Source organism: Sander lucioperca, chromosome 7, assembly GCF_008315115.2.
Source record: "Sander lucioperca isolate FBNREF2018 chromosome 7, SLUC_FBN_1.2, whole genome shotgun sequence".
Taxonomy (NCBI): domain Eukaryota; kingdom Metazoa; phylum Chordata; class Actinopteri; order Perciformes; family Percidae; genus Sander; species Sander lucioperca.
Genome location: NC_050179.1, coordinates 557,930 through 575,601, shown reverse-complemented (window position 1 = coordinate 575,601; position 17,672 = coordinate 557,930). Strand labels below are relative to the sequence as shown.

General features: G+C 39.6%; 1 protein-coding gene across 9 annotated transcripts in view; it reads left to right on the top strand.

Annotated features, from left to right (window-relative positions):
- The window catches only part of zc3h18 (zinc finger CCCH-type containing 18), a 53,461-nt gene that overhangs the window by 9,393 nt on the left and 26,396 nt on the right, over nt 1-17,672 (top strand). For all 9 annotated transcript variants that reach the window (XM_036002997.1, XM_036002999.1, XM_036003003.1 and 6 more), the window contains exons 3-9: nt 1,520-1,604; nt 3,957-4,105; nt 4,685-4,780; nt 7,222-7,364; nt 10,459-10,488; nt 10,904-11,018; nt 11,409-11,674. In XM_036002997.1, the coding sequence (XP_035858890.1) occupies nt 1,520-1,604; nt 3,957-4,105; nt 4,685-4,780; nt 7,222-7,364; nt 10,459-10,488; nt 10,904-11,018; nt 11,409-11,674 (884 nt within the window). The remainder of the gene's footprint in view (nt 1-1,519; nt 1,605-3,956; nt 4,106-4,684; nt 4,781-7,221; nt 7,365-10,458; nt 10,489-10,903; nt 11,019-11,408; nt 11,675-17,672) is intronic.

The window sequence follows — 17,672 nt, the reverse complement described above, 5'->3', positions numbered from 1 at the left end:
TAGTAAAAATTAAGGCCATTAAAAGGTATTAAAAAATATTAATTTACGAGGTATTCATTTTTTGAATCATTTTTCATCATTGAATTAGAGTTGTCAATTTGTTTTATTATGCCTATTTAAGTTGATCTTGTGAAGTTTGTGTGATATTATATCCTATCCCGCATCGGGTGATAGCCTATTTTAGCCTGCCAAGCCAGACCATAGACTGTATGAGCCAGACCCACATCAAGATGTCGGGTCTGGGAACTCACCATTGGCCGTGCTCAATCCGAGGGGCGGGATAAACGGTTGTCTTTCAAATTCCCTCTGCACGCTACAACCAAGCAGAGCAACGAAGAAGATAGCGGAGCTAGTTGATAGATTAAACTTTTGCCGTATCGGGTCGGCAAAACTCCGAACACATCTTCCTTTTTTAAGAATGACTTCAGTGCTGTTCTTTGTTCTTTTCTCAAAGAAAAGCTTAACTCCACAGTGTTTCCTCTAGAATTGATTTCAGCAGCGGGGGTGGGGGTCTTGAACGTCAAAAAGTTACATTACCTGAAAACAGCGTGTAGATTCTTTTTAGCATCTCACATCCATAGACTGTATATAAGAAGCTCACATCACACTTTCAGTCACTATGACAACTACTACTACGGTCAGAAACATTGATTGTTCCAAAATATGAACAATAACTTTGCTGTCAACAGGCTTATCTGCTAATGTTAGCTACCGACCGTTAGCTTAAAAGCATCCAGCAAATAGACGGTGCCGTTACCTGAAACCGGTGATTAACGTCACCGCTCATTTTACACACAGTTTAACAACAAAACAAAACGCTGAGTGAACATTACTAGCTACGTTTTTCATGTTGGTTTTGAGCGGTATGCACCGAAGAAAAAGCAATTCAATTGAAGCACTTACTATGATATCACAGGTTCACTTAGTTTCAAATGGAAATAATGGCATCACAAGTTCAAACGGTGAATGCTCGTTTGCTTGTCTGTATGTAGGTTGTCTGTTTTCTTGTATTTGACTTGCCTCATGGACTATTTTCTGTGTACTCATGTCTGTACATACAGAAGAAGGTTAAACTTAGTTCTAAGTGGTTATAATGGCATCAGTGAATGCTTGTTTCTTTGAACTGCTTTAATTTATCATCTTATTTCATCTATTCATTTTATTCTAAAGGTGAAATAAATGCATGATGGGTTAGGGTTGCAAGATGTTTCCAAAGTCAGTGAGTCTCAATCTATTCTGTTGACTTTCCCTATCTGCATTGTTGTATTGGCTTAGAGGGCGTAGTTTTACAAATCTCAAACTCTGTTTAATGGTCTGAAATGTGTAGCCGTATAAACCTGCAACTCAATGACATGTTGGTTTTAAAAAATATTGAGAAGGTATTAAAAATTGTATTAAAAGGTATTGAATTTACCTCCAGGATTACTGTATATACCCTGCTCTCCAGATACCTTATTTTTTACGATACAATTAGACGATCTAAGGTGTCATGACTTGCCTCTTGTGTGTGTGTGGGCAGGATGATGACCTGGAGGAGGGTGAGGTCAAAGATCCCTCGGACAGGAAGATCAGACCACGGCCCATCTGCAGGTTCTTCATCAAAGGTAGGTGGTCTTGAGCAGGTCTCATCCCAGAGCTTAACACACACACACACACACACACACACACACACACAAATAAATATATATATATATATATATCTATATATATATCTATCTATCTATCTATCTATCTATCTATCTATCTATCTATATATCTCTATCTATCTATCTATCTATCTATCTATCTATCTATATATATATCTATATATATATCTCTATCTATCTATCTATCTATCTATCTATCTATCTCTATCTATCTATCTATCTATCAGCATGGCTGATATTATCTGCCAAATTTAACTTATGACAGATACATCAGTATGTGTATGTAAGCCAGTAAGTAACCAGTAATTGCAGTGCCACACTGACCACCAGAGAGCACTGATGAGTTAATTTTTCAACAGTAAAATGTCTCGCTCAGTACATATCTCAGTCAGAATTCTTTAATAACCACTCTATTCCCGATATTTACAGTGGGACATCACTAGAATAAAAGCTTTTACAACTGATGCTGTTGTATATTCATAAAATAGTTTTACTTATGTGTAGGGGTGTTAATTTTGATTTATTTTTTACTGACCGAAAGCCGACCCTTGTTAACTGATCATGAACCGACAAGCAGGCAACTGAGTCACAGTTTACCTGTCCTGGAGGCTCGGACATGCTCACGGACACTCGTACAAGTCGCGCAACCAGATGTTGCATGCATTGTCGTGGCCACATGCAGCCGTTTTCCTGGAACAGCTTGAGCGTCCCAGCGACCGACACAAGTATGCAGCTGTCTGCGGAGCGTATGTTCGAGCCTGTCTCCACAGCCTCCACCTGCGAGGTTGTCAGTGTCATCTGTAGCTGTGTACCGAATTCAATACTTTTTAGGCACTGACCGAATTGTATTGAGTATCAAAAAATGCCTCGTCATTCAATACCCAATTTCAATTACAAACGTAATGTGTAATGTTGTAATTTCTTTTTGTTTTATCAAATTGGTACCGAAAGAGTTACGGTATTAGTCACGGATACCCAGCCCTAGTCATCTCTGTGTCTGCCAAGTGTGCTCTGTGTGTAGGACTGCCGATTTAACCCGTCAGTCCTCACTCATCAACGTGTGTGGCTGCTGTCCAGAAAAAAAGGAGCTTAAAACGCAACTTGCTAGTTCAAACTTTGCAACTTTTATCCAGCAGTTAAGAAATAAATTGCAATTTTTCTTTTACCATGCAACAGACTTTTTTTTTTTTTTTTTTTTAGTTACTTAAAAACGGATTAACTAATAGTAATAATCGGTCAAAATTCTTAACATCCATACCAAGCGGCACCCTCCGGTGCTGAAAATGAAGCCTGTGCGGAAGTGCCAAAAACAGCGGTTCGTCGCGTGGCCACATGTGGCTAGCTCCAAAAGGGAGTCAATCCCATAGCCCCCCATGTTAAAATGCCCAACTTTACAGCATAATTATGCTGTACATGTTTACAGCCTGGTACAAAAAAAAACGGCTTTAGCTTCAATGTGGCTCTTCAGAAGCCTATGGGTGACGTCACGAAGACTACGTCCATATTTTATACAGTCTATGATCCCTACTGATTTCATAGTAGATTTTGTAAATATGGATTGGAAGTGTGTGTTCACACTGCTGCCAACTTTGGTCTATTCAGATATTATTCTTTAACTTGTTTACAACACCTTGGACTCTGGGAATTTGTGAGTTTCCTCATTTTTAGACCTTTTTTTTTTTTTTTTTTTTACAATCAAAGTTGTAGTGGTGTGTTTTAAAGGAGGATTATGGCACAGGTCTGATGATAGCCTTGACAAAGTAACAAAAGTTAACATAACAGGCTTTGACTTCTGTTAACTTTTTAAACACAGGAAAGCAAAATTATGCTGTTGGATCTTTTAGATTAGACACAGTGACCAGACATAATTAGTGATTTCACTTAGAACAATGACTACAATTCTCCAACTTCTTGAATATTTAATGATAACTATATAACTGGTATCTGTATAATTAGAGATATATAACAATCTAACATTGTAATAATATCTGTTTTATTACCTTGATGAAGAACATGTGAGGAATGTTAGTTTGTCAGCTTTATGCGAGTTGTTCTACAGCAGGGGGAGCTGTTGTACTTAATATAGATTTCAGTTCATGTACTCGATAAAACCCCATATAGACAGAGTAGTTTTAAAAAGTAGTTTAATGGTCCTTTAGCAACAAATGTAAAGGTTCACCATTGTTGTACTGATCTTTAGGTAAAGAATAGACAATGGTGATACAGCACTACTATAAATGTCTGTATGGGTCCAATACATATTTCACTGTAAATGATTTAAACCATACTGGTACATTTTGTTTCCTCCAGGAAATTGCACTTGGGGTATGAACTGTAGGTTCATCCACCCTGGCGTCAATGACAAGGGAAATTATTCCCTGATCAGTAAACCAGACCTCTTCTCACCCAATGGAGCGCCTCCTGGAGGACCACACCCACTCATACCCAATAATCCCTGGGTACGTCTTTTACTTTTCTGAAACAGTTCAAACGGTGTATAATATCTGTAATTTTGAAGTGTACAGACTGCTGTTACGTTGTTACAGTACATAAATACAGATAAATCATAAAGATAAAAAGCACAATTTAGGGCACGATATGAGGAAAATGTGCAGTATGTGATATTGTTGTTGAATATCGCGTTAATGATATTGTTTGCGATTAACAGAAATTAAAGTGTACTCAGTTCTGCATTTCTGCTGCTTACAGTATTCTGCTAAAACAACGAAATGCTTGTCGCTTGTTTATAACATTCTTTTATTGAACAAATTGAACATTGAATTGAAAATGAAAGACACCACTAAAAAAACTAAAAAAAATTACATTTTAAAGTGCAGTTTTCTACTGATATTTTCTTTCAACTAACACCAAAAAATCTCTGAGTGTCGCAATGGCGATTTAAAAAACAAAACCCAAAAAATTGTTTAGCCCTAGTACAAATGCGCATGAACTAGATCTATGTCATCTGCAATTCTACCAAATAGCTACATCTCTCTGTGAGTAAGAGAAACTACTGAATCAATTTGTCATTGTTTTAGGCTGGACCTGCAGTGGAGGAGCTCCCTCCACCACCTCCTCCAGTGGAGCCTCCTGTTGAGAGTGCCTGGGAGCGAGGCCTAAGGCATGCCAAAGAGGTAAACCACTTAACTGCTTCTGTAGGGAACCAAACTGAGCTTGTGCCAAATGAAACGACTGTCATGCTGCTGGGAGTGTGTAAACTAACTTGGACCGTAGACCTGTTAGTGTAATGATTCTCCGTGATGTTAACTTAAATATGTTTTATATATTATATATAAAAAGTTTATATAAAAAGTTTTTTTTCATGTAAAAAAATAGGACCAGCATTACATTAAAGGGTAACTACTGTTTTTTTTAAAAACCTGGATGAAATGTTTTTGTGTCTAAGTGACTGATGGGAACAACAGTCTTTGAAATTGGTCCAGTATTAAGCAAGATCGCTGCAGTCGGCAGCGGCGAAACAAGCTACAATGTAAGTTAATAGGGCAATTGTGCAACTTGTATTTACCTTCACAAAAGTTTTGCCACTGACAGGCTCAGATTAATATTCTAAGTGTCTGACAACATTATGGAAAGGATTTCTAAGGAGGTCGACCTTTCTGTTAAAGAGTAGGATCCTTTTTTTAAACATAAAAACATCCACGAAATTGCATTCGCTAAACCCACCAGACTGCATGTAAATTAACACATATTCTAGCATCGTAAAATACACTTAATTCGTCGACAGAAACAAAATAAAACTATGAAGAGCCATTTTGGGTCGTCTTTCCACTTTTCCAACTGTCACCACTCTAGTTTTGGTTGAAATAAACACTTAGTTTACTGATTTACATGTGAAAATATGTTGGCTCTATATATAAAGTATTGCTTTTTTTTATGGATTTAGCGCTAGCGACCTCAGCGCTGTTTCTGGTTAAACAGAAAGCTCTTAAACAGGTTTCAAAAAGGCCCATCTCTGTATGGATCCTTTCCATAATGTTGCCAGACACTGATATTAATAATCTAAGGCTTTCAGTGGCAAAACAAGCACTTTTAGCGGACCAAATTGACGATGCACATTTGCCCACATAGGGTTACAGCGTTCATGCTTAATACTGGACCATTCAAAGATTGTTGTTCCGGTCAGTCACTTGCACACAAAAACATAGGAAAATAGGGTCCAGGTTGAAAAAAGCGGTAGTTACCCTTTAAGTCCAGAACAGACCAAAGATTTGCGACGAGACCAGTTGAAACTTGCAACTACTTACTTTTTTGAAACCTGCCAGATCACACCAATGCGACGAGACAGTATATCATCTCAATTGCAACGACCCTCTGTACGTAGGTTCTAACTTACGACTTTTTAGGCTTTATTGTAGCTGGATTAAATGTTTGGTGTCTTAAAGTATGAATGAGAATAGTGACATTCTCGCTACAGTTGCATTTCTAGTAGTGAAAACAATGTTTCATTTCTCTGATTCACTGCTTTGTTCTAACGTCGCTCCCTCTTTTCATTCACTCTCTAGCTCACTCAACCACCGCTGCTCTTTCTCGCTCGCGGGCGCTCGTTGAGCCTCCGTCCAAAATGTAGTCATTTCGACCAGTTGACAGTTTGTAACTGACTTGACCAGCTGACTACGCTATGAGTTGATTGGCTGTTAAAGGTTTAATGCCGACAAGGTGTCCATTATCAGAAATGAATGGATGACGGGGAGGCCAAACCCTCCAGAACAGTTGCCTCCTCCGCAGCCCATTATTTCCTGATAAGAGACTGCTTGAAGGGCATCAACCTGCTTATACCATAGTCACTTGCCAACAAAATTTTTTTCAAGGCCATTCATTTATATTTTCAGTTAAGTTTTTTCAAACAATAACTCTGTTTCCCTGATAACACCTGAGGGTTTGACTAATACCTCTAACAGTCATTCCTATCCCATTTAAGGTTCTTAAAGTTCACTGCTCCAGTAAATAGGACGAACCTTAGATACGACTTGGCAACTTGAGATATTTCTAGTGAGCTACGAGCCAGAAAGCAAACGCTATGCTAGCAAAATTCAAAGTCAATAATATTACTTACCGTTGACAAACGGTAAATATAATCCGACAGTATATTTAACAACAACACAAGCTAGCTATCCAGCCATGTCATTGTCCCCAAATCAATATCAAGACTTTTACGAACAAATACTGCGCCATGTGTACTATCAGCCACTGCCTGAAGTAGAGCGCTGAACAGCAAACGAGATATGAGATGATCGCTAAATGTGATACAAAGTAACTTCAGAGGGCAGTGTAACTTACTTCCTGCATCTTTGTGTGTTAGCGCCGTCCTATGGTGACCAAGAGGACGAGGCACGGAAGGACTAAACTCAGCGTGAAAGATGTTCAGATTTTTTCCATTTAAAGTAGCGCATTAATTTAGATCGGTAAACAGACAGTTTCACTGGAACTACTTAGTAGGTGTCCTATATCCCTTTTCATTGGACACCCTGCAGCCAGTCAGACTCAAGTATTCAACCAGATCATGGTATAAAACCGGTGCTGTGCCTTACATTCTATATCTGGCTCTGTCTCATAGGTGCTGAAGAAGGCCACCATCCGTAAGGAGCAGGAGCCAGACTTTGAGGAGAAGCGTTTCAATGTGACCATCGGAGAAGACGAGAGAGAATTTGACAAAGAGAATGATTTCCTCAGAGAACGCAGCTACCGCATCATCAGAGAGTATTACCTTCTTAAATTAAACATCAAACATTTTTCTGATTCCATGTTTATCTTGCAGTTGGCTGCACCTCCAGTCCTGAAGTACGTGCTTTGCGAAAAGCTTCTTTCTCCGTTACCTTTTTAAATGATTTAAATCCTTAGTCAAACAATCACGTCAGACTTGCGTAATTTAAGCAAAGCTTGGAGAGATGACACACTACAGAGTAATTCAAACAAATATACATACAATAATAGGAAACAAGAGGGAGGAAACACTCACTTCTGATATTTGAACCACCAGTTACAACTTTCAGTCAGCCAGATCACTATGAGGATGCTGGTAGCCGACCCAATTTCTGTTTTAAGGAAGTAGAGAGAAAACTTCTTTTTTTTTTTTTTAACAAATCTATGAGTTAAACAAGGTTATAATTTACAGAAGTGAAACACATTGACAATACATAAACCAAGATACAATTAATAAGTGATACTATACAGGGCAAAGTAATGAAGTACATAGAGAAGTCTGTGTCCTTAATGGCCAGTCAGTAAAAACCTCTGTGAACATGTATAGGCCCTTCAGATTTTTCACCTACAATACTGATTATCAGTTGGAACAGATCTTTTTTTTTTTGTTTAAATGGCTTCTTTCTTTCAGTAGACCATACATGACAGGGTTGTAGTTAAAGTCCAACATAACTCCCAAGACCTTTTTAATATAGTCCAGACTTTTTGTGCTTTAAGTCTATTAAGAGACGCTGTTGTGTTTCATCTTCATTTCACAACATTCTACATTCATTCTTGTGTTACATAACATCTTTATTTCGCTACACCTCTCACAGGAATAAGCCAACGAACATCTCTGATGCCTTTACCTTATGCCTTTGTCATTAGTTACGTTTTTATATCTAACTATAAATTGGGGAATCTCTCTGAGTGTGTGTGTCTCCCACATATGCAGTACAGCAGCGGGGGCGGGCAGTTGCTACATCCCTAGATGGCTGATTGCGGTTCATGGCTCTGCTGCCAACAGCAGCAGGGGCGGGTTAAAAAAAAAAACCCCGACTAGTGACAAATCTAGGGGCTCTACTATCACCTTTCTCTGTCACTGACTGAGGTGCAGAGCGAGCCGAAGGGCGCGTCATGTAGTGGCCGTGTCGTGTAGTACTGCAGATATGGTCTGTGCACTGTGCAGGAGGAAAAGTAAGAAATACATTCTATTACTTCTAACTTTCTCTCTGTGTGATCACTGATTTTACAAGTAAATGCAGCCGAACTCACAGCACAGGTGTTGTCTTAAACGTATGTCTTTGGTCATTTTGTCAGAGGATGTTGCGGTTATCAAATCATGATTTCAACAGTGCAAAAAAAAAAAGAAATCCATACGGGGAACCAAGCAATCGCCCCATTCCGAAAAAGGGACACTTCAAATTCACTTCACTTCAAATGGGCACTGCACTAGTTTAATTAACCCCCCCGTACTAGTTAAATCACACCAGTCCATCTGTAAATGCTGGTGTTCTGTAATGAAATCTCCTTATAAACTCTGGCTTTCCTCCCCCTAAAAGTGCTTTATGATCATCGAAATTCCCCCCCCCGGAACTAGGAACCTTCTGAGGAACGTTTCGATCGCAGTGACCAGGGTGTAAATTAAGTTCTGGGGGCTTTATTTCTCCCTCAAAACTTTTTGAAAGAACAGGAGCCTTCGGGGTGGGGTTTACAGAGATGACCGTTGATGATTGGTCAAACACAGCATAGCTGTTTCAACTCGCCAACCGCTTCAATCGTAAAACAAGGAAGTACTCACATATCGATTTATGACCATTTTAGGACGAGGGGCAAACATTTGTCTTTGTTTGATAACGTTAGAAGTAAAGTTAGGCTTTGCTGTTGCCTTCTTGGGTCATTTTAAAAAAGACGTGGGCGACCTCTAGCTCACCCAGTAGATCGTGCGCCCCATGTAGCCTGAGTCCTAGCAGCGCCTGGGTTCAAAACCGACCCGCGGCCCTTTGCTGCATGTTGTCCCCCCTCTCTCTCCCCTTTACTGTCTTCAAGCTATCCTGTCAATTGTAAATTGCCGTAAAAGCCCCCCAAAAAATGTTGACAAAAAAGAAAAAAGAGAGAATCGGGCGAGCAAACGCCACACCGAGCTGCCACCTGCAGACGTGTGTCTCGGGCGAGCCAGAAAAAGAGAGCACAGCGTTGCTTTGAATGAGAGAACAAGTTATTTTCTAATGCAGGGGTCTTCAACTTTTTTTAAGCCAAGGACCCCTTAACTGAAAGAGAGATGGAGCAGGGACCCCATACGACACATATTGTATAAAATGAAGTTGCATATTAAACTGGGCCTACAATAACATAGGGGTTGCACGTAGGGCGGCCTAAAGCCTTTATGCTGTACATACCATTTTTGCATAGAATACTAAGCTATTAAAATAGCCTTATAATTGTTGCCATGATTTTGTAAGTCATGTTTTCATTTTAAACCATACATGTGGCACAGTAAATCTTTAGGATGAACTATCTTTGGATGGCTACCTTAGTGACTATACCTTACCTATAGGCCAGTAAGCCTATCTTCAGTGGGGATTTATATTTGCTGATAATATGTTGGATTAATTGAAAAAACTTTCAAAAATCAACAATAATTTGGAGGCCCCCCTGCATTGACTCTGAGAACCCCCTAGGGGTCCCGGACCCCCTGTGCTAATGGTTTCTCAGCTGGAGGTATGCAAGAGGTGAGAAATGAGAACATTTCTCTTTTGTTTGATAACATTAAAAGTTAAGTTAGGCTTTGCTTGTTGGCTTTCCAACTTATTTTAATAAAGAGAGAAAAAGATAAGAGATTGGGCGAGCCAGCACCCACATTGAACCACAGGCTGTAGACGTGTGTCTCGGGCGGGTGAGAAAGAAAACACAAGGGTGCTTTAAAAAAAAAGAAATACAACTCATTTTCTGATGGTTTCTCAGTACTGCAGGCTGCTGTATGTGTTTACCCCTGCGGCCACCAACAGATACACTATAACATAGTGTAGCATACACGCTATTAGTGTGTCGTAAATGTACCAAATATAATACGAGATTATGTCATTGAAACTATTCTGTTTTCCTCTTTCAGTGAAATGGACTTCAGAGATCCTATATACGGGTAAGTGTAGACTAACTTAAATAGCCTTAATAAACTCTTCACTAGACCATGGTGTAGACAGATGTAAATGTAACGTGCTGTAACACTGCTCAATGTTTGTCATGATTGAAAAGACCATTAATGATTTACGCACAGCTTTTTGGTCCATGTCTCTTGTCAGAGATGGAAATATTGCTTATCCAAGTGAGATCATTCACAAAATAGTGGTGTATAGGGTCTCTGTTTGACTCACAGATTGCCATTCAATGAATTGAAATTTGAACAACTGAAAATACTGAACTGAAATATCTCTTTTCAGGAATATGTTCACAATTCTGTATCATTCTGTAAAATATGTCTAACGTCAGTTTGAAAATTAACCAGCAAAAAAATGGTTTTGCCTTATGTGCACAATAAACAGTGTTTCTCTCAATAGTGACCCATATGCTGATCCATACTATGACTATGAAATGGAGGCCCTATGGCGTGGAGGCCAGTATGAAAACTTCCGAGTGCAGTACACAGAAGCTCCTCTTCCTTACCACTACAATGTGAGTATCCTCCACAATCTGCTCAATATGTTCTCTCTAACTTCTAAAGTGAGTACTACAACATCAACAACAGCACAGTATTAAGCAAAACATGCCTAATCATAAAGTCCAAGCAGAGGACAACATGTGAATGGTACAGTGGATAGCACAAAGATATGAGAAGAAAGATAACAGTTATACAGACGACAATAGTCCACAATAAATTCACTATTTACTCCTGTTGGTCGCCAGCTTTTCCCCGAATATTACGGAGACCTTTTCCTTAGAATTAGAGTATTTGTGAGTCGTAAGAGTTCAGTGTTAAAAAATGGGTCTGGGGCCAAGTGCCACTGACAGGGTAGGGAAGCCAAAAAGTTTTTGCTATAAAACTGAACATATCCATTCCGACAGGAACGTGAACGTGACCGCGACCCTCGGGAGCGGCACCGGGACCGAGAGAGGGAGAGAGATCACCGTGAGAGGGAGCGCCGGCAGAGGGAGAGGGAGAGAGAGCGGGAGCGCGAGAAGGAGAGGATGCGGCGGAAAGAAGAGTGGGAGAGGGACCGGATGAAGCGGGATGATAAGGAGAGACCGAGGATGCGTCCTCCTAGGGACGCCAGGGAAAAGAAGGACGAGGAGAAACTGAAACCACGCTCGCCCCTCAGCTTGCCACCCAAGTAAGTGAAATTTCAGTTGGCTTTAGGTTGATTTATTTTGCAGAATTTTTTGATGTCATGTTTTGATACACCAGTAAGGAGCCAGTACAGTAAATCCCAGTCATTATGATTTTTTGTTTTATTTGACACAGTTATATCTTTGTAATTATTAGGTGTGGGGTTGACGCAGACAGACATGCATCAGGGTCTGGTTATTTAAAGTCTTTAAGGTCAAACATAACATACACTCAATATGGTAATTAATGGGGATGGCTCCCCATTAATGCAGGGAAGCCAAAATTGGAGTTATATGATCTTGTTTTCTTGAATTGATTATAATCCCAGCATCAGCATTTCGAAGTAACGAAGGCGATTGAGGAAAGCCTGTGTTGTACATGTGTAGAAAGCTTTGCAGGAATCAAGATGAAAAAAAGAAATGAAAAGCATTGTCAACCCTGTGTAAATGTCTTCCCTAACAGTGATGGGAAGTGACACAAAAGTTAACTATCCTGTTGGTCCTGTTGGATTTGTTATTGTTGGGTCATCTTCAACAGCAACAACAGAATCTTAATTATACATGGTAAAACTCTCTGTCTGTTCAAAGTTTAATTTTCCGTGGTAGCACAACCGTTATTATTCAAGCTAGGTGTGCTACTTTCCGGTAAGAGCAGCAACATGAAATGAAAGCTACCGCCCCCAAAACCTTCAGGCATCTACCAACCTTACGTGTGCCAGGGAGAGTTGAAGGGAACTACACCGCCGAAACAATGCATTTTCAGTCATGCCATTCTCAAGATCAATACATGAAAAGAAGTCTGCTTATTGGCAAAGTTTGACGACTTTGAAGTTAAATTAAAAAGGGTAATGGTTGAAGTCTTAAACTACAGCAAAGATGACATAGGTGTCCCATGTCCTGTTCATTCCTCATTCCACTTGGCCCTGGTGGGGGAAGCAGGGAGCCCAGCCCAGATTGCTGGGGAAGCTGCTACTGTGCAGAGAAAGAGAGAAATGTGCACAACCGGCAGCAACATAACAACGTGCTGGAGAGGGTTAACCGTAACCCAAGAGCCTGAGCGTTCATCTAACGTGTTTGTGTACGATTAATTTCATCATTTGCATGTAGTTAGACAGCAATCGGTTTTGGGCGGAATATTTTTTGCATGATACCGGTAGCCAGTGAACCGCAATCAATGAGCCTTCTAGGGATGTAGCAACTCCCCCTTTTTTCCCCGTTTTAACTTAAAACTACGGAAATTTGAGCTGTATGAATCTCATATTTTAGTCTGGCTTTATAAGTGCAGGTCAAGATGTTAAAAAAAGGATGATAATGTATACAATTCTCTTATCACGGTATATGTAAATTTATGTTGTAATAGTAATTAGTGGTGTATAACCGTGGTCTGTACGGATCAACACTCACGATTTGGAATGCATGTGAACCGATTAATTTAGTATAATAATAACAATAATAGTTTAAAATAAATGTTTACTGTCGCTGTTACTTAAAGTAGGCTGATACATCTCTATGGAGGGTTACCGTGAAAAGATACAGGCAACGCAATTTTCTGTTTACGTGAACGGAGCGTGTTAAAAGCAGGTGATAGAGATGGTAATGGCTACTGGAGGAAGAACTTAAAAAGCTGTGACGCCGGCTATAGAGCTTTGTCGTTTCGTTGGCAGTTGACTTACCTGAGAATAGCGGGCTTTGAGCCGGGTACAGGGCACTGCGAGCTATTGGTCATTTTTGTTTTAGGTGACAAAAAGTGAGCGTTATGTTTAGTTTAGGCACCAAAACGACTAGTTAAATTTAGGGAAAAGGTTGGGGTTTGGATTAAAACACTCCCAAGGAACACTTATTTTCGGTGTGTAAATCCTTTGGGTTGGTTTTGTTTTAAGTGCTCACTTTTCACTGTCACAAAAGGCATGGGAATTTGTAATTAGAAATTCTTATTAATGCTAAAAAGTAGTCCTCTCAATGCACCATACAATTCCACAACTCTGTCTGCATGTTTTCAAGTTATCTATAAAGCTAGTCTATGGAAAAGCAGTAGTCTTTATTTGAAAACCTTCTCTAGTTTATGACATACAATAAAGAAAGCCAGTGGTGTCACACATTGCCATTGTTTTGACCACATCCATGGTCTCTGGTTTGGAAAGTGTGGAACTTGACTAGGTTTTTCTCAACAGACTTGGAGGCAACAACAATAATGTTCCTGTCACTTTAATGTTAACTAATCCAAGCTAACACCCATATTTAACTGTTATGTTGATTGACGTAAAGCACTTCGGCAATATTATCAATCAGTCAATCAATTTTCCTTATATGAAATCGTACAAGGTACAATTCCAGTGAAATGTTATCCCTTAGCTCCTTCAAATTGTGCATGACTCATCAAAAAGTTGAACGTGGCCGTCAGATCGGCACACAGAGAAAGAGTTACCAGGTTGAATGCTGCCGGGACTCCAGGATCTGGCCTAGTTTCTGTGAAAAGACACCACAGCTCCAGACATCTGGCTGGAAACCAATGCAGGCACGGAGGCAACCCAGCTTACCATCCAACGCCTGCACACTGGCCAGCAGGATGCCCAGCAGAGAAGTCGCAGTCAATGTTCAGGTGTTCAATTCCTCCAGGCTTGCCTCGGTGCCCCCTCTGATGTAGCAATGGAGATGGACACAGAGATGGTCTTGCTTGTTCACATCGGAATCGTAGCCATAGGTCGTAGCTGATAGCCATCTTCACCTTTTCCTCTATGTTTACTCTGACATTTACATTTGAATAACCTTGACCAGCTAGGCCAGCAGGGTCAGCAGAAGACTGGTGAGTTGATATCCCTGTCCTGATGAGCAACTTGTAGTCATTAGATGGCCAGAGAAATGGTCTTGCTAGCCTGAGCTGATCTCCTCCACCTTTTCTTGTTTACTAGGGTTGGGTATCTTTAAAAAAAATGTGATACCGGTGCTGATACCGTAAGTTTGATTACCGGTTCCTGAACAAGCCTCTCAAAATACAATAAGAGAAACGCACGTGAGACCCGGCTCTGTGCATAACATAGTGTTTTCCTGCATACCTCTACAACATGTAGACAGCCAGTCACCAGCATTATTAGATTGTATTGGCTCACTGATGCTAATGATATTAACTCCTTAGGTATTGAAATTTGGTATTGAATGACAAGGCACTTTTGAGGCACTCATGCCATCACCACCCAATGTCAACCACATAAAGCAAAACTAATTGTATTTGTAAAATAGACAATTCAGCATAGATTTTGAAGAGCTCATGAAGAGGTGACTGGAGAGGTCGCGCCTTCTAGAATACATAGATACCAGGGGGTACCATGAGCTGTTTGCCAAGGGCAGGGTCCTTGTGAGAGAACATGGTAATCACATGGTACCTACAAGAGGCTATGTGTAAATCCTTTCAGCTTCTAGGGATGTGCTCAGTTCCCTGTGATCTACTTTTGGTCATTGCTGAAGAACAACTGGTTGGACCTGTCTGCACTTACTACTTGGAAAATGTACAATTACATTCTGAGTGAATGCCCACAGTGAAAAATAAAAATTTAAATTAAAGATTTAAGAAATGTACTGTGTATAGTACATGATAGTGATACACAATAGCTGACCTCAATACTAATCTACAAGTTACCCATAAATGTTAAATGACTTTACCATAGCCAAACTGGAGAGGCATGGCCTTTATTTGGAGCATACTTGTATGGAGACGCGCCTATTCCTAATATGGAAATGGGCCTATTCCTAATTTCCCCAGTTAATGCAAACTCAGTCACTCACTTTATCACTACAACAATATGATCAAGACATATATACTACTCTGTTGCTCAGAGTTTCCCTTCTGTAACAAAAATATGAAGTTCCACCATTGTTGGAATGAATGTGATTACATCAGTGTTTGTGTTTCCCCATTGACTATTGCCCTTTAAACTGTATTGGCGCAACACAGGTGTTTCCTCCGCTTTCGCCCATCAATCAGTTCATTAACTTCCTTAATACAAGGTGGATGTTGTTACTGCTGCTGCTCCTTATTTTTTGCTGTTGTAATGGGCCTTATGGGTTTGCCCCCACTTCCTTTTTTATTTCCTCAAAGAAAACTGTTGATAGGAACATGTTTGAGAGCTAAAAATAGCTCCTGTGTTGTGATTCTATTTTAAACTATATGAGCTTTGCCTTGGGTAACGTGTTTGCTCTTGCATCACACCTGTGGAATTTCTCATTCACTGGGGCGTATGAGACTTATGTTCACACTAAAGGACACATTGTGGTTGAGCAGGTGATTATGTAATTCCAAGTATGTATCCCTGTTCCATTTTGGTGTTAGTTTAATTATTGCTTGTAAATGAGTTATAATGCCTATATCAGGCAGCAACAGAGACAGAACTCCTTTAGGCATTCATTAAAGGTTTCTGTAATAAAGCACAGTTTCTTTCACAGTGGGAATATCCACTCATCTTGTTAATTTCCTCCAACAAATATTTAAATACGCCAACATAAACATTTTAATCTTGCTGACTTTTTCACAAATACAAACAATGGCCTGTCTACTATGGAAAATCCCATACACGTTGATTGTAAACGTCATTGCTGTGAATTATCCGAAAGGTTCATTGCAAATCAGCTCCTATATGTGTGTAAACGTGATGTATCCTGTAAGCAGGTTATTACTATTAATCCTTTGCTCTAGGATTGGATGACATGATGATGCATAAATTAAGATTATTAGAGTTAAAGCAATGAGTCTGCTAATCAATCAACAGAAAATGAATTTGTAGTTCTGATTTTTGAACTGTAGTTGATGTAAATTTGAAATAATCACCTTGGGCTTTGGAAAACTATTTTGGCCATTTTTCCTTATATTCTGACATTTTATAAATCAAACTAGGGCTGCAACTAACTATTATATTCATTGTTAATTAATCTGTAGATTATGTTCTCGATAAATTGATTAGTTGTTTGGGCTACAAAATGTCAGAAAATGGTGTAAAATCCAAGAACCAAAGCCCAAAATGACGTCCTCAAGGGTCTCGTTTTCTCCACAACTCAAAGATATTCACTTTACTGTCACAGAGGAGTGAAGAAACTAGATAATATTCACATTTAAGAAGCTGGAATCAAAGACATTAACATTTGACATTTATATTTTAAAAAGATTACTCAAACTGATTAATCGATTATCAAAATAGTTGGCGATTCATTTAATAGTTTACAACTAAGCAAACAGTCTTTGCAGCTCTAAACCAAACAGTTTAAGAAGATATGTGGCTGATTCATTGATTATACAAATAATTGTTTGTGGCAGCCCCAGATGATATGAATGTGTCCACCGTCAGAGAGTTTGTCATTGACATTGTACAGTGAGGAAAATAAGTATTTGAACACCCTGCTATTTTGCAAGTTCTCCCACTTAGAAATCATGGAGGGGTCTGAAATTGTCATCGTAGGTGCATGTCCACTGTGAGAGACATAATCTAAAAAAAAAAAATCCAGAAATCACAATATATGATTTTTTAACTATTTATTTGTATGATACAGCTGCAAATAAGTATTTGAACACCTGTCTATCAGCTAGAATTCTGACCCTCAAAGACCTGTTAGTCTGCCTTTAAAATGTCCACCTCCACTCCATTTATTATCCTAAATTAGATGCACCTGTTTGAGGTCGTTAGCTGCATAAAGACACCTGTCCACCCCATACAATCAGTAAGAATCCAACTACTAACATGGCCAAGACCAAAGAGCTGTCCAAAGACACTAGAGACAAAATTGTACACCTCCACAAGGCTGGAAAGGGCTACGGGGAAATTGCCAAGCAGCTTGGTGAAAAAAGGTCCACTGTTGGAGCAATCATTAGAAAATGGAAGAAGCTAAACATGACTGTCAATCTCCCTCAGACTGGGGCTCCATGCAAGATCTCACCTCGTGGGGTCTCAATGATCATAAGAAAGGTGAGAAATCAGCCCAGAACTACACGGGCTGGTCAATGACCTGAAAAGAGCTGGT